Source organism: Salvia splendens, chromosome 6 (genome assembly GCF_004379255.2).
Source record: "Salvia splendens isolate huo1 chromosome 6, SspV2, whole genome shotgun sequence".
NCBI lineage: Eukaryota > Viridiplantae > Streptophyta > Magnoliopsida > Lamiales > Lamiaceae > Salvia > Salvia splendens.
Window position 1 is genome coordinate 12,423,477 of NC_056037.1, and position 24,472 is coordinate 12,447,948.

Here is a 24,472-nt window from a genome sequence, read left to right on the forward strand (position 1 = left end):
AATTTTTCAGAATAAAGAATTTTAGAATATGCACTCTTTCTAGTCTAGAATTTTCTAATTGTAGGATTGCTCCACGTATTTATCTCAGAATATCCTCTATGCTATCATTTTTATGATCTGCTCAGTGTGAGTATTTATTGGATTTGTTCAAGTTCCGTTCGTGTTCTTCACAATGTGAGTTGATTTAGAGTTGTCAAATTATTTTTTGGTAAAAGGGGCTACTCCTGAGATGTTAGAGTTTATGAGGAACCTTAGAAAGGTGGAGTACTTTATTATTCATTTTCAGGCTGCATAAAATTTTGTTATCAGATTAATGTTGTGTTGGTGACTTATGTATGTTGTTTGCTATTGATTCCTTGAAAAGCATATCCAGTAGAGGAAAACAAAAGTATGTGATCAAGCGTTGTACTTATCTCACATCTCAAGTTGTAGCAGGAGCTGAATTTATTGGATTTGTTCAAATATAGGAGGGTGGAGGTGGAGGTAGAGGTGGCGGTGGCGGTGGCGGTGATTTTAGATATGCAGAATTGGGTGAAAACCAAAATTCGGATGAAAATATTTGGGGTAGCTTGGTCAATTTGTAAATGTAGTGAGAAAAATAATAAGAAAAAATGGAGAAAACTTAGAAAATCCCTTATTACGAAAAATTCGCATGCCGCGATCCTATATTCCGGAAGATCAGCGAATTTAAGCCTAAATTTCGAAAGGCCTGCGAATTTAATTCCTTTTTTCGAAATCTCTCACATATTACATACAAAAAAGTTTACCAAGTGTTTTAAGTTAATACATTCCGTTAAATATTTTAAATATCGTTAGTTAGTTTATAATTTGACCAACTTATCAGCATAATTATATAATAATTAGAGATTTAATACAATTAATCACTTTAAAAAATAACATGCAATATCAATTCTTCCAACAATTGATCGTGATTTTAAAAAAATTGTCTCTCAATATACTCTAATTTTTTTTAGTGTTCTCTGCATTTTTTATGTATTTTTTAATGGCCTAAAGGGTCAAAAGTGGTGACTTTTTTCTCTGTATTTTTCATTTTTTTGAGTAATAAAAATAATTGTTTGATATAATTAATGGAATGTTTTAATTTAGTGGTGAAACTTTTTGTATGTATTACTCCCTCCGTCCCAAAGAATATGCACTTTGGGGTCGACACGAGTTTTAATGTAAAATTGGTGAAGTAAGAGAGAGGTAGAGAGAAAAAGTAGATAAAGTATTGTTAGTGGAGAATGAGTCTCACCTCGTTAAAGATAAAAGACTTTCCAAAATTAAAAAGTGCATATTATTGTGGGACGGACTAAAAAGGAAATAGTGCATATTCTTGAGGGACGGATGTAGTATATAATTAGAAGTAACGGTGTTAGTGGGGACTTGACAGAATGTATTATTTTGGAAAACTTAGTAAACTTTTTGTATGTAGTATGTAAACTTAATACTTTTTATACTAAATTGAAACAAATAATCAAAGATAAAACATGAAACATGTAATTACCTCTAAATTTGCTAGGAAAGTATGATATACTCCCTCATCCTAATAAAAGATAGTCTCATTATAAATAAATTTAATGAGAAATTAATAAAATAAAATAGAGAATGAAAAAATGAATAAAGTATGACATAAGATAAAAGAATAGTATAATTTATAAAAAGTGAATAAAGTATAAAAGAAAGTTTTCATTTTTAAATGACACTATTTTTAGTTAACATTCTCAAATGACAAAATAAGACTATTTTTCGGAGACATAGAGAATATTAAAAACAATACTCTCTTGGTTGGGTACGAGTTTTGACGCTAATAGTAAAGTAAATGAGTAATTGAAGAATTGTTAGTGAAGAATGAGTCTCACCTTATTAGAGATAAAAGATTTTCTAAAATTAAAAATATATACTCTTATGGGATGAACTAAAAAATAAAGAATGCATACCCTTGTGGAACGAGTGACTATTTATTATAGTAATCCTTTTTGTCTCTCCTTTTAACACTTTACAGTGTTACTACGTATTTCAATTTTAAATATATAACTTTAATTGACGCCTTTAAAAAAAAAAATATGATTATCTTTATTTTATTATCTTACCATCCAAAGGCCAATATACAAATAAAATTGTATAAATCTTACGCTGAATAAGAAATGCTTCATTTATAGTGAGATAAAGATAGTTTTTAATAGATGAAAAGAGATAAAAGTTCCTAAACTGCGTGGTTTAAGTGCTTTTGCATGTTGTTAGTCTAAAATATCAACGACAGCATGAATATTTTTGTATATTTAGAATCATTTTTCAAAAAATTAATTTACTCTTACCAATCTGTATTTTTCATATAATTTGATATGATGGGTCCGTGTCTTTAACTTTGCGATTCATGAAAAATATTGCAACATATGAACAACAACCACAATTATAGCCACCTAGCTCATTGCAATATATAAAGACAACGTCTTTTACGACAATTAGCATTGAAGATGAGTGAACATGATACAAGTAGGAGATAAATCTATTTTTAATCATTTCCCCTAAAATTTCAACATTTTTATATCAAACAAGCACAAAAACAATGTTTTTCCGCTTCGATAGAAAAAAATTCAATGTAAAATTCATTAGAGATTCGGCGTGGTGAGCTAGCTTTCTAATGATGGGAAGTACATAGTGGAATATATGATTTCCGATGATGATAGTGGAATAAATACATTTTTTTCAAAGTCCAAGACTTGCAAAATATAAATGTAAATTGACAAAATTTTCAAAATATTGTGAAATTGGAAATGCAAGTATACGGTACGAATACCTTTTTATACTATTTACACTTACATGACTTCGTCCTAGGGGTGAACAAAAAAATCGGAAACCGAATATCCGAACCGAACCAAATCGAAATTTTGAAATTCGGTTCGGTTTTGAAAATATAAAAATTTTGATTTTTCGGTTCGGTTCGGTTCGGGCAAAGAAAAAACCTGAAAAACTGAATAACCGAATTATATATATATATATTCTATTAATTTTAATATATTATATTATATATAATATATAGTATATTCTTTTAATAAATTCTACTATATTATATATATTATATGTATTATTAATTTTATATTATATATAACTTTTCTATTAGTGCATATAAAATAAAATAAATTACACACACATATATATATTAATATTATATTTATTTTTCCGGGTTTTTCGGGTTTTTAAGTTCGGTTTCGGTTTTTCGGTTTTTCGGGTTCGGTTCGGTTTGGATTTTGAACTAAATTCGGTTTTTTGGTTTTGGTTCGGTTTTGACAAAAAACCGAACCGAAACCCGAATGCACACCCCTACTTCGTCCTAAAATTAGAAGTAATATGATTTCGAATAAATCAAGGGGTATGAAAATTTATGAAAAATATAACTCGTGCATCATTTATAAAGGTTAGTATCAATAACATAGTAGTTCAACATCTAATCCTTTAAATATGAGATAAAATATTCGATTTCTTTTTATACTACTAATGAAACCAGTGACGGATCCAGGATTTTCGATGTGGGGGTGTGAAAATAATTACATCGACGTATTCAAATAAGCCTTTTTGTTCTCTTTGCCATTTTTTTTGAATTAGAATCTTTATCTTTTATTTTTCATTAAACCCTTCGCTGTAAATAAAAATAAATTATTTTCCTAGTGTTATTACTTAGATGATTTATACTATTTAAAAAGGAGGTTCTTTATATTATGAATAATTTAGTTTATGTTATCTTCATTTGATTTGAAATGAATGTGCTTAAATTTTTATGTATTATGGGAAATCTACGTCAACTCTGTTAGATTGTGTTATATTTCAAAAGAATCGTCTTTAAGTTATGATCAGTTTACTTTAAAAGTCCAATATTCTTAAACAATTAATTCAGATTGAATTCATCCATTATGAATGATAGATTCCGTAATTAGATTTTAATTTGTTTTTTCTTAATATTTTGTTTTAAAAGTATGAAAAAACATATAAACTTTACTATTTATTAAATAATAGCTATATAAATATCTGTTAAAAACAAAAGTAATGAAACAAAATATAAATGAAAACAAAATTAAAGAAATTACGCTTATTAATAATTTAGCTATATGAATATTTATCAATGCAAACAAATTCAAACCGAAAAGGCAAGTGAAATCAGTGTATGAATGAAAACAAACATAAATTTAAAAGGACAAGTCAAGTTATGTATCAATGAAAACAAATTTATTAAAAATAAATAGAGTACATAATAAAAATAAAAATAAATTGAAAAGGATAAATGAGTATCAATGAAACATTGTGATGAGTCAATGAATTTTTACAAAAGTTAAAAGACATAATATTAAAAATTGTTATCACAAGGAATCGAACTTGGACTGTGGCTAATAAAAAGAAGCTTTCAACCGCTAGGCTACTGATGCCAAATGTTAACTTGTCCACTAATACTACATTAAACCAAAATATTTTGTCCCAAGTCATTTAACTAGTCTACTACCACAACTTAATAACCGGTTACTATGAGAAGCAATAAGAAGGACAGCTCGAGATACCAATTAAAAAGAATAGGATAAATACATTAAAGTTAAATGAAAAAGTATAAAGGGTCAGCCGAAATACTTATACACCCCAATTTCATTTCCGTGTATTTCCACATTTCATACCTGGCAACACCCATTTCTTGAGCTCCCAAATTTCCTCGTCTTCTCGTCCCTACTCACTCACACATATCGAGGTCGAGAGAGAGAGAGAGAAATTCAGGGCGACGGGTAGGTTAGGTTCAGGCCGGGTCCCGGTTGAGGGAAGGAGAGCTCGAATTGGGGGCTAGGTCCGCTGATTTGGGTGCTGATGGGTTGATTTCCGGCGAGAAGAACGCGGTTTCAGACGGATGAATTCCGATAGAGGTTCGGAAATTAGACTTCCTCTTCTTGTTATTGTTTGTTATTATTTTGTTGATGTTGGTGGATACATCCTATTCGAGAGCCGACTATTGGGTCGAGAAATTTACCCGGTAATGGATTTGAGATTGAGATTTTGGGGAATTGGGGCGTCGGTCAATCTGTCACCAGAATGAGTTGCTGTAAAAGATGATACTATGAAGATTTGTTTTTTAGTCTATTGTCGGCACAGACTGGAGCATAACTGGGCATTGATGTATTGAGTTACCCGAATTCTCAATTTTCCTTGTTTCCAGTAGTGACTGCTAAATTACTGGTTGTAAATATTTTGAATGTGAGTTTAAGTATGCTGGAATTAAGATAGTCGACTTTAGTAGCGGTGAGAGAGGTGGTCTTTTTATGTGAGGTCAGAGGGGAGATCTTCTTCGCAAAATCTTTATTGACATTTATGATGTTAGCTGTTTTGTATATAAATTTAATTTCAGTTAACACATGTTTTATTTGTATGCTAAGGTCTTTATCTAAGTTTGTAGTTTAATCTCAATTTCATTTGCTATTATGAGAATATCTTTACCAAGATTTGCATGAATCTGGCATTGTTGTTTAACGAGGAATTTGATGGATAACACATTATTATTATGATAAGTTTTGTCGCCACTGCTACTGGGCTTAAGAACTGGTTTAGGCTTTATGGAATATTTTCTTTTAGCTTAGACGACTTTAATGGACATGTAAAACGATTATCAAATTCAACATTTGGACCTTATTATATTTCCCCATTTAAGAAATTATTCAAATGTTTACTATACTCTGCTAGATGTCACTTTAAAACTTCTAACAAGACTTGGGTACTGCAGCTTCTAGCTATGAGAGTAAATTATTTTTCTAAATTTTTGAAATGCGTTCATATAATCAGTGTAATGTAGGAGCAGTATTTGAATCATAAAATTTTCCTTTTTAGCTACTGTAGCTGAATCTTGCTTTAATATTTTATTGGTGATTTCTGACCTGTTGCATGTGATCAGGATCGCTGATGGGGATGAACACAATGAATATAGCTAAGATGAATTTGTGAAGTTGGAAGCTGTTTATATTTTGCATTCTAGTCAGGGAAGAAATGAAGGCAGGGAGTGCGGCAAAGCTGATTGTCGATGCGCTGCTGCAGCGGTTCCTTCCTCTTGCCAGACGACGCATTGAAACCGCTCAAGTTCAGGTAAGGTTCTTTGTGTCTGCGTATGATACTATGATAATATAGTGATCGAGCTCTTCAATTTCCAGCATGGTTCTGTAGTTTGTTATGTCAAGTTGTAAGGTTTATTTTGGATTATGATACACAATACCATTTAAACCAGTTTGGCTCTACCTATATGTCTTAGATTGAAGAAGGATCGAGAATTAATTGTTGGTATGATAAACTTACTATGTATAAGGAGGCTTATATTTGTTTGGCTAAATACATGAGAGCAAGGGATGAGGCTGAGCTATGTTTACATAAGGAAAAGTTGTTGGGAAATCTTAGAGAAAAAGACATAATTAGATAAAAAGTTTATTGGCTGTCTGGGTATGAAATTAATGGTAGTTGAGCAATCCATGAAATTACTATTGTTGGGGGCTTTTATGTGCATAGCACTGATTCTTGACTCTATATAGTTCTCATGATTATGTCTCAACAATTTTGCAGGATGGACAGTATCTTCGTCCATCAGATCCAGCTTATGAACAAGTATTGGATTCTTTAGCTATGGTGGCTCGACATACCCCTGTACCTTTACTCGAGGCTCTTTTAAGATGGAGAGAAAGGTTTTTCTTTTTCCGAAAAATTGGTTCTTGTTAATCGCCAGCCAACTAAAACATTTAACATTCCTTTTATGAATTTATCGTTAAACTTAGTCCTAAGCTATCTTATCTCTTGAATACATAATCCAAATAAACTCCACAAACAAACAATAAGCTATAGGAATATGTCAATCGGTAAGTAATTGATTTTCTGGTTACAATACCTTTTTCCTTTCCGGGATAACTCATTAGAAAGCTCCAACTTTGGGGTTTGAACTTACTTAAAATATGTTGTAATATTGTCCTTGATATTCTGAATTGTATCAGTCTGGCAAACGGAGCCCTTGAACAATGTTGGGCTATGACAAGAATTGTTATTCTATCTGTATGCATGCAAATATATGAGCCATTGACTATAAATACCCTGCTTTAGAGTTTAGATAAGTGATCTTGTACTTTAGTTAAGGTTTTATTATTATTTAAATTTTTGAATGTCTGATATGAAGTGTTCAAGTACTACCTAATATATACTATCTAGCTAAGCAATACCATATTCTAAGCTCAATGTTATATAGCTACCCAAAATAACTGATTTGTGCACCAAAAGGCTCCTTTGGGGTGACGTTTCGGATGGTCAATCCTGAAAATTGACTATTCCAAATATCCTTCCACAGTTTGTTTTGAATCAAGATTTATATGTTGTGATTATGGAAAGTACCAATGCTATAGGTTTCAAACACTAGAGGCAGATGCACACCTCTAGAAATAGTGATTTAACAAACACAAGCACAATGATGTTTGATAGTTTGCTCAATGGAATAAAAGAACTGATTCGTCCTTGTGAATTACCCCCTCGGAGTGACCGAGTCTATCCCATAAAAAATAGAGAATTTGGGAATGACATAGGTTTTAATGCGAAATTGGCTAAGTAGGAGAGAGATAGAAAGTAAAAGTGATTGGAGTATTGTTAGTGGAAAAAAAGGCCCACCTCATTAGAAAGAAAAAGTTGCTAAAAATGGAAATGGTCTAATTTTAGGGGACAAACTAAAATGGCAAAAGTGGACTATTATTTTGGGATGGAGGGAGTAGAAGACTGTGGCATAAGGAATCGCAGTCATAGCCTCGAAGAATGTAAAGCTATTGCAATGACAGAAGGATATCAATTAGGTTGAAAAACTAGATAAGCCATTGCCACTATTGTTTTATTCTTTATTGAGTTGGCTGAAGCTCTTAATTGCTTGCCTGATGGAACTTTCCCTCGTACCAGCTCTACATTACTTTCTAGCTTTCTCTCCAGACAATATTCCAAATCATTATGTAACTTCTCTAAGGTTACCAAAAAAGTTTTAATCTCCTTTAGAAAATCTAAGCTATTCAGCATAATTATAGGATAGATATTCACTTTTTTCTGATGGTCAAATCTCAATTTCAATTTGATATGAAATCATAGGGGATTGGTTACATTTTCAGATATTAACACGCAAGTTTGACTGAAAAGGTGTATATATGATAATAATAATACCTTCTTCTATAGTGGCTTTGAATGGTTATTGTTTGATTGTCTAAGGTAGTAGGGATATGTAGTAGGGATATTTGTTATATATGTATGACCTTAATATATATTCATTTGTATTTAAGAAGGGCTTTTGGGTTAATTATGCAGTGAATCTCCAAAAGGTGCTAATGATGCTTCAACATTTCAAAGGAAGGTTAGTTTCTCTTCATTCTTATGAATAATTACTTTCACGTTCTTACACACCCTGCTAGGGTAGTTTTTGTATCTTGTTTTTGTTTGTTTGTTAGTTTTTGTTTCCTTGTCCTTTTTCCCTTTCATTTGTAGCTTGTATAGAAGAGTTGTGCTAATACCAGGGTGCTGTTCTAGGAAATGGTAAGATGATTCTGAGTGGAAGGCAGGATTTGAAAAATAATTAGACCATGAATAACAAAAGAATGATTCAGTGTGATGAAAATGTATTAATTGCATAGTGATGCACTTGAAACAGAACAAACAATTTCAACCAGAACATGCATCTGATTCTTAATAGCCTAGCCTGAGAGTATCTAGTGACTAGCTATATCATCACACCAATTTTCTTAGTGAAGGATGTGGCATTAAACTTCTCAATCTCTGTCTTTTTAGGCTTCTATATCTTAGTTGCTTCTCAACAAAATCTTGATAAGACATCTAAAATAATATAATCTTGAATATATATTTTTTCTGATGCTCTTCAGAAAGCATCAGAATATATATTTTTTCCTGTAACTGCATATTGTAAAACTTGTGTGCTGGGCATGATGTTGATTATGAGAACTCTGGTTTCGTGTGCAACCTTTTATTGTTGTAACAACTAACAAATTATAATGTTGGTTTGATGCATGTTGGATGGATTGATTATCTTAGAGAAAGAAATAAATCATGCAGGGGTCCATTAAAAAGATGCGAGCAAATTGAGTAATGGTTAAATATTGCTATCATTCTATGACAGTAATATGGATTGGATGTGACAGTTTTGATGCTTAAGTGGGATTGGCTTAAATGATATACTGGTCCCAGGAGAACCAATTTAGTTTTACCTTCTTTTTCTAAAGCAATAGATTTTAATTTTCAAGAGTTCTATGGTACACTCAATTCTTAATAACTTTAGTTTGCTTATGATGTTTAATCATACAGCTTGCAGTGGAATGTATTTTTTGCTCTGCATGCATTCGCTTTGTTGAATGCTGTCCACAAGAAGGACTTACAGGTTTGTTTGTGCAGTTATGGTCCCTTGAATCTTTAGCTACCCATTAAAAAAATTCCTGATTTATGTTTGTCATCTATCTTCCACTGGCTGGGACTTCTCTCCCCTCCTCCATGCCCTTAAACGAGGAAAGAAGATTCAAAATTTCTAATGAGCTTCCTCTTTTGACAGAAAAACTTTGGATTGGGCTTGAAAACTTTGTCTTTGACTGGTTGATTAATGCAGACAGGTAACCATGACTTAATCTAGAAAATGATGGATGATTGCAAATTCCAATATGACTATCCATCTCCACACCTGACTTCTACTACATTTATGACATCTTTGTGTGGTGTATCTTCGGTCGTTGATGTGTATGACACCTATAAAGTTACATAATTGGATTGAGTTTTCTGTTGGCTAAAGCTAAAGAGGTTTTCACGCCATACAGAGTGGACATATATAAGTGTTTTAGAGCTTAAACAATTTAATGTGCCATCATTATTGTGGTTGTAGTTATGTTTGTCTATAATTTTCTTGTTGGTTTTAATAGTGAAGATGTTGTTTTAGGGCATAAAAATGCCCTCACTTATTTTATTTTTAATTTTCTCTGGATTCATTGCAAATGACAGGGTTGTCAGCCAAGTAGAATATCCTTCTCTTGTTGACTTAAGGGGACTTCTGCTTGACCTAGTCGCGCAGCTCCTGGGTGCTTTATCACGTATCAGGTATGAATATGGTAGTGTATTGATAACATTCATGTGCACAGCCCGTTAACATAACAAAGGGAAAAGCTTAGCATAATATATCTGCTGGGGGTGTCTGCTGAACGTTTTCTGAAAGATGTTAATTTATGTTTCCCTGATCCTTAAGTTGGTTTCCTTGAGTTTACTCGTTTAACACTCAGGTTGAGTTACAATTATCAATTATGTTTGGAAAATAGGAAAATGAGTTTGAAGTAGTGAATGAAGTTGTTACTGTTGTTTGTTGTTACATAATTTTATGTGTATGATATGAACTGCAGCACTTTACACGATGGATATGTCAATATACTTGTCAAACAATACAGATTGGAGTTATGACATTTCTAATTTTTAAAAGTGGATGACGCGACTCCGGGTTTATGTAGCTTTGTTTCTTATATATGAGGACTCAATTAATGCCATGATCAACACAGATTTAAGGAAAATTGTTTCTTTTGGATGAGCATTTTTTACACAAGAAAACATTCATGAGCTCCATGTATAATGACCAATTTGTAATACCTTTTATATTTAGGAGATAGCTCAGTAAAATATACTGTATTTTTTGTGTCAGTAAGACTTGAGAGTGATAGTCTGTATCATTTCTGCTATTAATTGGAAATTTGGAACTTGTGGCTAGACTATTAACATTTCTTCAGTTTTATCATCTGTCAATAACATTTATTATTGATTATGTGCTTTTGAAGCCTTTATGTTGCACTAAAACCTGATTCAGTATTTGCATGCTTTTATTGTTCTCTACAGATTTAGTTCCGTGACTGAACGCTTCTTCGTGGAGCTTAATACTCGCCGAATCGATACTAGTGTTGCAAGGAGTGAAACACTTAGTATTATCAATGGGATGCGTTACCTCAAACTTGGGGTATGCCTAAATTATTCTCACTTACCATTAAGCTGTTCCAAAACATTATTGACGAAGAGATGGTATTCAGGTTAAAACAGAGGGAGGTCTGAACGCATCTGCCTCCTTTGTAGCAAAAGCCAACCCTCTAAATCGCGCTCCTCATAAGCGTAAAAGTGAACTTCACCATGCACTATGCAACATGCTTTCAAATATACTAGCACCACTTGCTGATGGTGGAAAAGGTCAGTGGCCTCCTACTGGCGTTGAACCTGCTTTGACCTTTTGGTATGATGCTGTTGCACGAATACGAGTGCAGTTGATGCACTGGATGGACAAACAAAGTAAACATATAGCTGTAAGTTTCAGTTTTGCAAATTTCCAGTCGCTTTTACAATTAATTTTGATGATAATGTACGTATTAAAATTTTGGGGGTTGAAACATCATGCCCAAGTTTCAAATTGTTTCATCTGTTGAAAAGCTTCAGTCCATTAAATTACTAATGCTTGTCCAATACACTCTCATCGTTCACTAGTAGATCAAATACTGCCTTGATATCATTATTCTTTGAAAGAAATAAAACCCGTGGTTACATTATTTTTGTGCTGCACTGTCTTGGCTCTACTTTTCATTGGCAGATTTTTAAGCTTCTTCTTACGTGTTTTGTCTGTGTCATAATGTCATTCATTGAACGGTCATTTATTGTATCTTTATTTGAGTTCTAATTTACTTATGACAAAATGGAGTTTTATTTTATGTGCTGGAAAGTCTCTTGCTTCTTGGATTATTGTCTCTCTACTTCTTTCCTGTGTGATATAATGTTGCGTTATCACAAATATATATAATGAATGTAATCAAATGCAAACTCTATATATTGTACAAACTCCAAACTTTTCAACACAACGTCAACACAATGTCAACATGTGTAAAATTTCAATGTGTGATTGGGAAAATAAGAGAGAAGGAGAAAAAATAGTTGAAATTGTGTAGTGGATGGTGGGGCCCATAAATGATAAAGTAAAAGAGAAGGAGAAAAAGGATGTCATAAAGGATATGGACTATTTCTATGGGACGGACGAAAAAGAAATATGGCCTATTGAGTATATATTATAAGAACCTCTTGATCCTGACAGTAGATGTTAGTTCTTATTGCATTTATGTAATTAAAAACCAAACAGTACTTGATGATGCTTAAGTGTTGTATTCTTCCATGATGTTGGATAAATTTGGTCTTGAGTGGTTGCTAAGATTTTCACTTCTCCCTTTTAGGAGTTATAAATTTATGTAAATAAGGTTGAATATGTAACTTAAATTATCTTATAGTTATCATTATATAAATTATCTTAAATTATCCTGTAAATTTGGACACATAATCTAGTTATTCTTGTCCAGTCAACTGATTTCTGAAAAACGATGAAGTAAAAGTATCTTCCATCTGTCATAGTATTTTGAACTAGAAATTGGAAAATGAAAATGATAATTTTATTTAATTTTATCTTTTGATATCTAACTAGAATTCTAAAATAATTTAGTGAGGGAACCACATAATAATAATAAAATTGTCGCTCTTTATTTGAATAAATATCAATGTCAACACAGTTGTTGATCATTGGTGATCAAGAAATCGTGCTTTGGAAATAGAGCTTACATGGGATACTGTGACAGGAATAGAATGGGAGAGTAGTGGCAAGTGGGCTATGCTTTTATTTGTTAAAGCCATCAGGCTATTTGCTTCATCTGTTTTTGATCTCTATGTCAACCTTATATCGTATGCTAAAGAAGTTATCTGTTTAAAATTTTAAAATGTATCTTTCACGTTTTGACTCATGTGAGTTTTTTCTTTGTTTAGGTTGGTTACCCTTTGGTAACCCTTCTCCTATGTCTTGGTGACCCTAATGTTTTCCTCGGCAATATTGGTTCGCACATGGAACAACTATACAAGCATCTAAGGGTAAGTTTAGAAATATGGTCTACATTGTTAGGATTTGTTACCCACGTAAATAATTTTGTGCCACCTATTTGTGTGTTTATTTATAATTTTATGCTGTCTTCTAGGATTTTTTAGTATTTTATTGATTTTATGTTTCAGGATAAGAACCACCGTTTCATGGCATTGGATTGTCTGCATCGTGTTCTGAGGTTTTACTTGAGTGTCCATGGGGATAAACAGCCTCCTAATCGTGTATGGGATTACCTAGACAGTGTTACCTCTCAACTTTTGACGATCCTCAGAAAAGGAATGCTCACACAGGATGTCCAGCATGACAAACTTGTGGAATTCTGTGTAACTATAGCAGAACATAATCTTGATTTTGCAATGAATCACACGATTCTGGAATTGCTGAAGCAAGATAGTCCGGAGGCAAAGGTGATTGGTCTTCGTGCATTGCTTGCCATTGTTATGTCTCCTACTAGCCAGCATGTTGGGTTGGAAATTCTTCACGGTAGTCTTAATTCTTTATCTATCGAGTATGCCATGTCTTTTTCCTTTAGAAAAATAAATCTAATCTTATAATTTGTGCTGCATTTGCAGTTCATAATATTGGTCACTACATCCCTAAAGTTAAGGCTGCAATTGAAGCCATTTTGAGATCTTGCCATAGAACCTATAGCCAGGCTCTTCTTACTTCCTCAAAGACCACAATAGGTATATTCTAAAGCTCTTGCAAGTCTTTATGCCCAATGATGGGAAATTATCTGGGCATGTTTATCTTCACATCGCATGAAGCATTATAAAGTTGGCAAATATATATATTTTGATTTATTGTTATTCGTCATGTAAGCTCAGTGTTTCTAAAACTCTCTCAAGAAAGAGGAAGGTCTGGAAATTGAACTGCTATAAATTAATCTTTCCTGAACTTATAATGGTTGATTTCTAGAAACATGTATTGGAAGGAAATTGTTATATCACATGTTGGGCCGCTCATATGCCTAACTTCTCATGTTGCTCATACCTTTCTTACAACTTTTGTGCCTTCAGTGAGCAAGATGTCATTTGAATCTTTTAGTGCCACTTCAGTTCAACCTCATTCAGTGCCCCTTGTACTATCACGGCCTTGTTTCTTGGGTTTAATTCAAATGTTTATATTATTTGAGCATGATTTTGACATGTATAAGTAGTTATTAGTTAATAGCACCAACCATTTATATCCTAGACATTTGAATTACAGCTGTGAGATGGTCATTTGACTGCTTTATATGTTCCCCGTACTGCCTCCTGTTGTATGTTCTGCACCACATGGACATAAAACTGATAAATAGTTTTCAGATGCTGTCACGAAAGAGAAATCCCAAGGATATCTTTTTCGCTCGGTGCTAAAGTGCATACCCTATCTCATAGAGGAAGTTGGAAGAAGTGATAAAATCTCGGAAATAATACCTCAGCATGGCATTAGCATTGATCCTGGTGTTCGTGAGGAAGCTGTGCAGGTCCTAAACAGAATTGTGAGGTACCTCCCTCATCGCCGCTTTGCAGTTATGAGAGGGATGGCAAATTTCATCCTACGCCTTCCAGATGAGTTCCCCCTTCTTATTCAGACATCATTGGGACGCCTTCTTGAACTCATGCGTTTTTGGAGAGCTTGCCTATTAGATGATAAGATGGAAAATGATGGACTTGATGCAAAACGTATACACAGAAATGAGGGATTGAAGAGGTCCTCATTCAATTCTCAAGAGGCACTTGAGTTCCGTGCTTCAGAGATAGATGCAGTTGGTCTTATATTCCTAAGTTCTGTAGATAGTCAGATAAGGCATACTGCTTTGGAGTTGTTGCGTTGTGTCCGTGCGTTGCGACATGATATTCGGGAACTCTGCATGCAAGAACGTCCAGATCATATCTTGAAAAGTGAGGCTGAACCAATATTCATAATCGACGTTCTAGAAGAGAATGGGGTAAGTGAAAGATTCGGCTCCAGCTGGTTCTGTTCTTTGAGTCAGTTTCATTTTCATGTTTTCAATATTAAATGTTTCATACCATGTTTTCAAGTATGAGTTGAATTTATTACAGGACGATATTGTTCAGAGCTGCTACTGGGATTCTGGTCGTCCTTTTGATCTGAAACGTGAGTCGGATGCTGTATCTCCTGATGTAACTCTCCAGTCTATAATGTTTGAGAGTCCTGATAAGTATAGATGGGCTCGATGCCTTAGTGAAATTGTTAAGTATGCTGCTGAGCTCTGTCCTAGTTCTGTTCGGGTGGCAAAGTAAGTATTGTCTTTATGATCAATTTTTCCCAGATATGCTACCTAAGGTTTTCTCTGAATATATGTGAAGTCTTTTCTATAAAGCAGCAAGCTTGAGGAAATCATTACCCTAACTATACAATAAGCTGTGCAATTAAATAACGAAGCTGTGGTGGTTTATACATAAATCAATTATTCAGGTTCTCTATTACTGTATTCAAACAGTTAAGGTTATCATATATTGCAGATTGGAGATTATTCAACGTCTTGCTCATATCACACCAACGGAATTGGGGGGGAAGGCTTATCAATCGCAGGATACTGACAATAAGCTGGATCAATGGCTCATGTATGCAATGTTTGCATGCTCATGTCCCCTTGATAGTCGAGAAGGTGGTGGTTCAGTAGCGACAAAAGAACTATTCCATCTGATTTTACCTTCCCTCAAATCTGGTTCTGAACTACATATAGTAAGTGGTTGCTACTGCCAACAATCTTTTAGAATGTTTCCGTGGATCTATGTTCTTATATCATTTTTCCTTTCAGTTTATGCAAATGATGAAGCCAGCCAGTATGAAATCTCTGTTGTATAATTTATTGATTGGTTTCTATAAAAGATCAGTTTATGGATTCAATTCCAACGAAATTGGCATCAGTCTGAAAGGACCCTCTGAAGCTTCTAGGGAAATCTTCCACTCTAAGGAAATCTTGTAGGATTTAGATAGCATAATTTTTTGCATATAAGTAATTTAGTGCTAAGCAGACTGAGTGAATATCTCAATTGTGATGTATTCTCCTCTTAAAACTGATTAAAAAGGCCCCTATAAAAGTCAAATTTAATGTGAAAACGTTTTCCGCTTTCCCCCGCGTTTTAGGGTGGGGGAACGTGCATAGAGTTACAAAACCAGCATTTCATGTTGTATAGATCAATTAGTATAGTTTTGAGAAGTGAAGGATAATATCCTAAGATGCGGGATACACATTCTAAACTCTTTAAGGATGTGTCATAAATTTCTGTGAAATTCTGTAAATTGATGTTGATGTATTGCTGCACAAGATCTTTATGTGCATAGCAAAGCTATATCTGATGATAATGCTGCTGAGTTTCCTAGGGCACAAGAGGCCAGTGTTTCTATGTGAATAGCCAAATAAACATAAATGGTTGCTTTTGCACTAGGGAAATCGTTAAATTGATAACAAATGATGGATCTTTCCTCCGCTAGTATGATACTATTCTATCTGCATATGTATGGGGATTCTTGGGTGATGTAAACTGCTGACACCTTGTCTTTGTATTGTGAGTTACTCCACTTCCTCAAGAGAAAGAATATCACTCTCACACCAAATTTGCAATTGATTGGTTATATGCTGTGTTAACTTGGCATCTCATCGCCAATGTTATCAAATAGCGGATATGGCGGCGCCATGGCGCTATGGCATGGCGTTCGGTGGTGGAAACGCCATAGCACCATGTCGCTGCCATAGCACCGCCATATCCGACATTTGACAACATTGCGTTTGTACTGCATTTAGGAATAGGGCATTATGCAAGAAACATGGTTGTTAGAGTGGTATATTATGCTTTATTAATTGTTTAAAGTGTTTTAGATGTTATATTTTTAATATTTTTTAATTTTTGAATTATATATAAATATATAAGTATTATTTTATTTATTTAATTTTTGACCGCCATATCCGCCATACTAATACGCCATATCCCTGTGGCGGTTTTTAGGCAAACGGCCATAAGCCGCCATACGAGATTGATAACATTGCTCATCGCATAGCACAAATTATTTCCTTACCTGGAGTGTTTTAGCTAGTTAATAGTGTCAAAATATGCTGATTTTTATGGTTGCACCCCATTATAAGATAAAGGTGGTTTCATCTACATATTTTGTCATTGTGTATGGAGATTGGCATAGTATTAGAACTGCAAAGCATGCTGAATATTGCTAAATAAATCATGACGTTTACCTTGTTTTGTGAATTTGACTTGACTTTTAAAACAAGTAAAACTTTCTGTCGATTTTATAGCAAATTCAACATCTCTAAGATTTTCAGTGATGAAATGTCGCCATTTCATTGGTGCGTCAACACCATTTCTGGGAAAAGGTTGTTTGTTGAAAAAATTGGGTGTGTTGAATTTAATGAAAATCAAAGGTGGTGGTATTGTTAAACATTATAAAAGTCGTGTTAAATTTGCAAGATAGGATAAAAGTCTGATTTAGTAAGCAACCCAGTCATCCCTTCTATTTATGTTAAAGTCATGGGGAAACAATTATATTCTAATTAATATTTACTATCTCTGCACTTGCAGCATGGAGCCACCATGGCACTTGGTCACTCACATCTGGATATTTGTGAGATAATGTTCAGTGAGCTTGCATCATTTATAGATGAGGTGTCTATGGAAACAGAGGGAAAACCAAAGTGGAAGGTATATTTCCAATGGAACACTACAGACTGTTCGATTTCCCAGTCTTTTGTTCCGTCTTTCTCTGTCCCTTCTAAATATTTTGTATTGTGTGCTATATACATCCCTTGGTTCATAATCTTTCTCGATAAGGAATTGCATAATTGCACCTACTCATTTTGTAAAGATAGTGTATTGTGATTGCTGGTCTATTACACGAACATGTCGATGAGGATAGTTTTGACATATCGCAAAGTCTTTCCTCAAAAGAGTCAGCAAAATACACCCACGGGTTGTCAGGTTCATGCATTTTTTCAAGGCTCATCCTCATATGGTCTTACTTTAGGGAAGTAGAGATTTTAACAGAGTAATACACATCAAACTAAGATCAGTCTGTATCAATACTCAATATAGCACATACCTGGCATTTTTCGTTCTTGTTTCTCTCAGTCTCTAGCCTTAATTGTTGTAGTTGATTTGACTTATAAACTGGTATTTACACAGAGTCAAAAGTCCCGCCGAGAAGAACTTCGTATCCATATCTCAAACATATACCGCACAGTTGCTGAAAAGGTATGGCCTGGCATGTTAGGCCGCAAACCAGTTTTCCGCCTTCATTACTTGAAGTTCCTTGAAGAAACAACTAGGCAGATTTTGACATCGCCTCCTGAGAACTTTCAAGAGATACAACCTCTCCGATATGCACTAGCTTCCGTTCTGAGATTTTTGGCTCCTGAATTTGTTGATTCGAAGTCTGAGAAATTTGATATTAGAACAAGAAAGAGACTTTTTGATCTCCTCATTACCTGGGGTGATGATACAGGCAGTACCTGGAATCAGGATGGTGTTGGTGATTATCGACGTGAAGTTGAACGTTACAAGTCAAGTCAGCATTCAAGGTCAAAGGACTCAATTGACAAGCTTTCATTTGATAAAGAACTGGGTGAACAAGTTGAAGCAATACAGTGGGCCTCCATGAATGCAATGGCCTCTCTGTTGTATGGACCATGTTTTGATGACAATGCACGGAAAATGAGTGGCCGTGTTATTTCGTGGATCAATAGCCTATTTATTGAGCCTGCACCCAGAGCGCCATTTGGATTTTCACCGGCTGATCCAAGAACTCCCTCTTTACCAAAATATACTGGAGATGTTGGGCGGGCAGCAACCAGCCGTGATAGGCATAGAGGAGGTCACCATCGAGTGTCTCTGGCAAAATTGGCCCTGAAGAACCTTCTCCTCACTAACTTAGACCTATTTCCTGCCTGCATTGACCAGGTAAACCATGAAGTCCGGTACTTTACTAAACTATCAGTTTTCATGTTTGCCATGGGCATTCTCACAAGAGGCTATTTTATTTTACCAAATTGTGGACAACAAAAACATGTTTTTTTTAATTAAGTGGAATAACTAATGTTCCGGGACTCTGTCTTGAACTTAATGTTTGAATTAGTTGTGCATTTAATCATTGTATCTTCTATTAGTTTTATTTTTTATGTCCATATCTTGCATTTACCGCTAGTTAGTAGTGGCTGCCTAAGTGCATCTCATATCATCATTATGGTAATATGGTAGTAAATTTGATGTGGCAAAGACTTCTTAATTAGGCATATTTGATACACATATTAAAACTCCATGTGTACATGTATCTCGTATTATTTTACCTGACACTACTGATTAGAATTAATATTTGGTGCAGTGCTACTATTCTGATGCTGCAATAGCTGATGGATACTTCAGTGTCTTGGCTGAAGTCTACATGCGTCAAGAGATTCCAAAATGTGAAATTCAGAGGCTATTAAGCTTGATCCTTTACAAAGTGGTGGATCCATCAAGGCAAATTCGTGATGATGCTCTTCAAATGCTTGAGACGCTCTCTGTTCGTGAATGGGCTGAGGATGGTGTTGAGGGTGCAGGCAGCTATCGAGCTGCTGTTGTTGGCAACCTTCCTGACTCTTATCAACAGTTCCAATACAAACTCTCTTGTAAACTTGCTAAAGATCATCCAGAATTGAGCCAACTCCTTTGTGAAGAGATAATGCAAAGGCAACTTGACGCAGTGGACATAATTGCACAACATCAAGTTTTGACGTGCATGGCTCCATGGATCGAGAACCTCAATTTTTGGAAATTGAAGGACTCTGGTTGGAGTGATAGATTGTTAAAGAGTCTTTATTATGTAACATGGCGCCATGGTGATCAATTCCCTGATGAAATTGAGAAGCTATGGAGCACAATAGCTAGTAAACCAAGGAATATAAGTCCTGTTCTGGATTTCTTGATCACAAAAGGGATTGAGGATTGTGATTCAAACGCATCAGCTGAAATAAGTGGAGCATTTGCCACTTATTTCTCAGTTGCCAAGAGGGTTAGTTTATACCTAGCTCGAATTTGCCCACAGCGTACTATTGATCACTTGGTTTACCAATTGGCTCAGTGGATGCTTGAAGATACTGTGGAGCCTCTGAGACTTGGTGCAAATAAAGGTGATGCTGGAGGAATTGTCCTAGAGTTCTCTCAGGCACCTGCTGTGGCCCAAATAACTTCCACTGTGGACAGCCAGCCTCACATGTCACCTTTACTTGTTCGTGGTTCTCTTGATGGACCGCTAAGGAACACCAGCGGAAGCTTAAGCTGGCGAACAGCAGCTGTTGGTGGCAGAAGTGCTTCGGGTCCATTAACTTCTTTGCCCCCAGAGCTTGGTGTTGTTCCTGTAACTGCTGGTCGCTCAGGGAAACTTCTACCTGCACTGGTCAACATGTCCGGGCCACTAATTGGGGTTCGGAGTTCAACAGGAAGTTTACGAAGTCGTCATGTATCTCGAGACAGTGGAGATTACCTCATTGATACCCCAAATTCTGGGGAAGATGTATTGCACCCAGGAACTGGCTCTCATGGTGTGAATGCTAAAGAACTTCTGTCAGCATTGCAAGGCCATCAGCAACATACATTGACTCAGGCGGACATCGCATTGATTCTTTTAGCTGAAATTGCCTATGAGAATGATGAGGATTTTAGAGAGCATTTGCCACTTCTCTTTCATGTTACATTTGTCTCAATGGACAGTTCAGAGGATATTGTGTTGGAGCACTGCCAACATCTCCTTGTTAATCTGCTGTATTCACTTGCTGGTCGGCACTTAGAACTGTATGATGTTGAGCATAGAGATGGAGAGAACAAGCAACAGGTTGTCAGCCTGATCAAATATGTCCAATCAAAGAGAGGTAGCATGATGTGGGAGAATGAGGACCCCACACTAGTCAGGACTGAGCTGCCAAGTGCAGCACTCTTATCTGCTCTTGTGCAGAGTATGGTTGATGCAATTTTTTTCCAAGGAGATCTTAGAGAAACCTGGGGGGCAGAAGCACTAAAATGGGCTATGGAATGCACATCAAGGCACCTTGCTTGCAGGTCCCACCAAATATACCGTGCATTACGACCACGTGTCACAAATGATGCATGTGTCTCTCTCCTTCGCTGCTTGCACAGATGCCTGGGAAATCCAGTACCATCAGTTTTGGGATTTGTTATGGAAATTTTGTTAACTTTGCAGGTGATGGTGGAAAATATGGAACCTGAGAAAGTAATACTCTATCCACAACTCTTCTGGGGCTGCGTTGCCATGATGCACACAGACTTTATTCATGTATACTGCCAGGTGCTTGAGCTTTTCTCTCGGGTAATTTATCGTCTTTCGTTCAGGGACACGACAACAGAAAATGTGCTGCTCTCAAGCATGCCACGTGATGAGCTCGATTCAAGCATATCAGATGGTCCTGATTTTCAGCGTATGGATTCCAGGATTGTATCAGAAGTATCGCCATCAACTTCAAAAGTTCCTGCATTTGATGGAGTGCAGCCTCTTGTCCTTAAAGGACTGATGTCCACTGTCAGCCATGGTGTTTCCATTGAAGTTCTCTCTCAAATAACTGTGCCGTCCTGTGACTCAATATTTGGTGATACAGAAACCCGCCTATTGATGCATATCACAGGCTTACTTCCATGGCTGTGCTTACAGCTGAGTCAGGATGCAGTGGTGGGACCAGCTTCGCCACTACAGCAACACTATCATAAGGCTTGTACTGTTGCAACCAACATTGCAATATGGTGTCGGGCCAAATCATTGGATGAGTTAGCAACTGTGTTCATGGCTTATGCCTCGGGAGAGATTAAGGGCCTAGAAAATCTTCTTGCTTGTGTCTCGCCATTACTGTGCAACGAGTGGTTTCCCAAACACTCTGCTCTGGCTTTTGGGCATCTGCTCCGGCTTCTAGAGAAAGGACCAGTCGAGTATCAACGTGTAATACTTCTTATGCTGAAGGCACTACTCCAACATACTCCTGTAGATGCTGCACAGAGTCCTCACATGTATGCGATTGTATCCCAGCTGGTCGAGAGTACTCTGTGCTGGGAAGCTCTGAGTGTTCTCGAAGCACTCTTACAAAGCTGTAGCTCTATACCAGGGTCCCATCCACATGATCTGGGTCCTTTCGAGAATGGATTTACCGGAATGGATGAGAAGATCCTCGTCCCTCAGACATCTTTCAAAGCTCGAAGTGGGCCTTTGCAGTTTGCCGGTGGGCTCGGATTTGGGACAGGCTTGACTCCGTCTGGGCAAGCTAATGCCATTGAATCTAGTACATCACAAAAAGAGTTAGCGCTGCAAAATACCCGTTTGATGCTAGGGCGAGTCCTTGATAGTTGTGCGCTTGGTCGACGGAGGGACTACAGAAGGCTGGTCCCCTTTGTAACTACCATTGGGAACTTGTAGATCGATCCACACCATGCTTCTTCGTCCTGCATGTGGTTTATTACAGTCCACTGGGGATGGTTGGGGGGAGGGGTCTGGTTAATGTAAATAGTAATAGTTATTTACTTAGATATAGTTGTTCCATGATGTGAGCTTGATAGGTTTCGTTCATTGGTAGGAGGTAATATCTCTTGCATAAGTTTCGTGAAAACTTTGTTAGTTTATACATTCTATGATCTCAATTGTTGGTACATACATTCAGCTGTGTGGAATGAGATGTACAGAGATATTTTTGTCATGGATTACTGGGTAGCTAGATATTATCTAGGCTTTGAAGCATTTTTTAGCACTGTTTCGGACAATTTTATCTTCCTTATACTTTTTCCATTATTTATATCTGAATGTAAATTCAAATTTTGGTGTTTTTTCTAATTGTATTTTGCAGAATTAATTGATTGTATTAAGGTGATTGTTTCATTGGTTGTGTGAGGTCTACTTATGGATATTCATTAGGGATATCAATCTGGTTAGTCAATTAAATTTTGAGTTTCACACTACATTCATTGAGTTGAAATTTTACAAATTTATATAATTGGAATCCAGTCTTAGATGTTTGGTTTCAAGCTAGCGTCAAAAAGTTAACTTGTGACCGCTTTAATGCGTAATGAAAAAATTATTAATACTAATATTTATTGAATGTGGAATATTTAATTAATAAAACTGGAATATAAACTTAAAAGCTAAAATAAGTTACTTGTATAAAAATAAAAATATGACCTGAATAAGAATGATACGGAGTGCTTAATAACATTGGTTGAGCAAGTGTAAAGTCTTAGTAAACAATTTTTACATTATGAGAAAAAGTGAAGAATAGATTAAATTATCTAAAGTCAAATGAAGTATGTAAAACAATTTTATTTTTAATTTCATTTCATTTTTGAATTTGGTTTAATTTATTAAACATTTGATATTAATTAAAAAATAAATTTAAAGAGTAATTTTAAAAAATTAAATATAAAAAACAATACATCAAAATTGGTTGATGAAACACATTTGTGCTTGCAATAAAAAAGACCATACTTCCGATCACAATCAGATGCTCAAAATTTCTTTAATTACTTTATTCATTTCTCTCTCTATTTTTACTTTATAAATTATTCTATCTTATTTTATCAATTATACATTAAAATTTATATTATTTTAAAAGTTTTAGTATTTTTTAATGATAGAGGTAGCAGTATTTCGAGTGTAATGCTATTTTCTAGTAATTGGTTAATGAATTCTGGTTGGGCACGGTACATTTAGTGCTTGTTTGGGAGGCTATACGTCTTAACGTGTCCTAACGTGTGATAACTCAAAGTATGATTTATCTTAATTTTATAAGATAATATAATTTTATCTTAGTGTTTGATAGCTTAAAATATGAAATGAGATGATTAATTTATACGTGTGAAAGACGTGTATGCCCTTTTTATATTTATCTTTTGTTAATTGAATTTACTTATAACATAATTAATGAATTTAGCATAAGGAAAAATTTAACGCAAACTTTATTAATTAGTATAAAATAGTATTAAATTTTAAATAGCTGAAATCCTACAAATACTGATAAATTACAATAATGATTGTAAAAGCCATAATTATGTTCCATACAAAAAGTAAAAATTATGATCTTAGTAAAAAATTTAGAATTTAAATTGAAATATAATATAAACAAATTAAAAAAACCACACAAAAATAATCACCATGCCGAACTTCTTCAACTCCTCAGGCTATCCACAACCGCCTAGCCGAGCGCCGGCGCTAGGCGGTCGCTAGGCGAACCATTGCAGCCTCCGAAAACCGCCGAGCGGTTTTTCGGAATTAAAAATCGCCTAGCGCTAGGCGGTCGCCGGGCGCTGGGCGATGCGCTGGGCGATCCGCTCGGCGCCATTGCAGCGTCGAGATCGCCCAGCGGTTTTTTTTTTTTTTTTTAAATTGTCCCGACACTATATATACGCGATTTGCACTTCATTTTCATTCGCACCACTTGTATTAACGAGTACTCTCTCTATCTAAATTTCTAAACAAGATAAACACCGAGAAATGGATCTAAACAACGAGCCGAGTTCAGGGACGAGTGGT

General features: G+C 35.3%; 1 protein-coding gene across 1 annotated transcript; it reads left to right on the forward strand.

Moving 5' to 3' along the window:
- The first annotated feature begins 4,622 nt into the window (after positions 1–4,622).
- On the forward strand, positions 4,623–22,825 carry LOC121809561 (protein furry homolog-like). Its single transcript, XM_042210266.1, has 18 exons — positions 4,623–4,901; positions 5,921–6,108; positions 6,577–6,695; positions 8,335–8,380; positions 9,343–9,415; positions 9,584–9,641; positions 10,024–10,119; positions 10,900–11,017; positions 11,088–11,354; positions 12,847–12,948; positions 13,087–13,441; positions 13,531–13,644; positions 14,266–14,891; positions 15,007–15,203; positions 15,430–15,652; positions 17,503–17,622; positions 18,103–18,876; positions 19,298–22,825. Exons 2-18 carry the CDS (start codon positions 6,013–6,015, stop codon positions 22,367–22,369), a joined length of 6,456 nt encoding a protein of 2,151 aa, XP_042066200.1. The 5' UTR covers positions 4,623–4,901; positions 5,921–6,012; the 3' UTR covers positions 22,370–22,825.
- Positions 22,826–24,472: the final 1,647 nt, after the last annotated feature.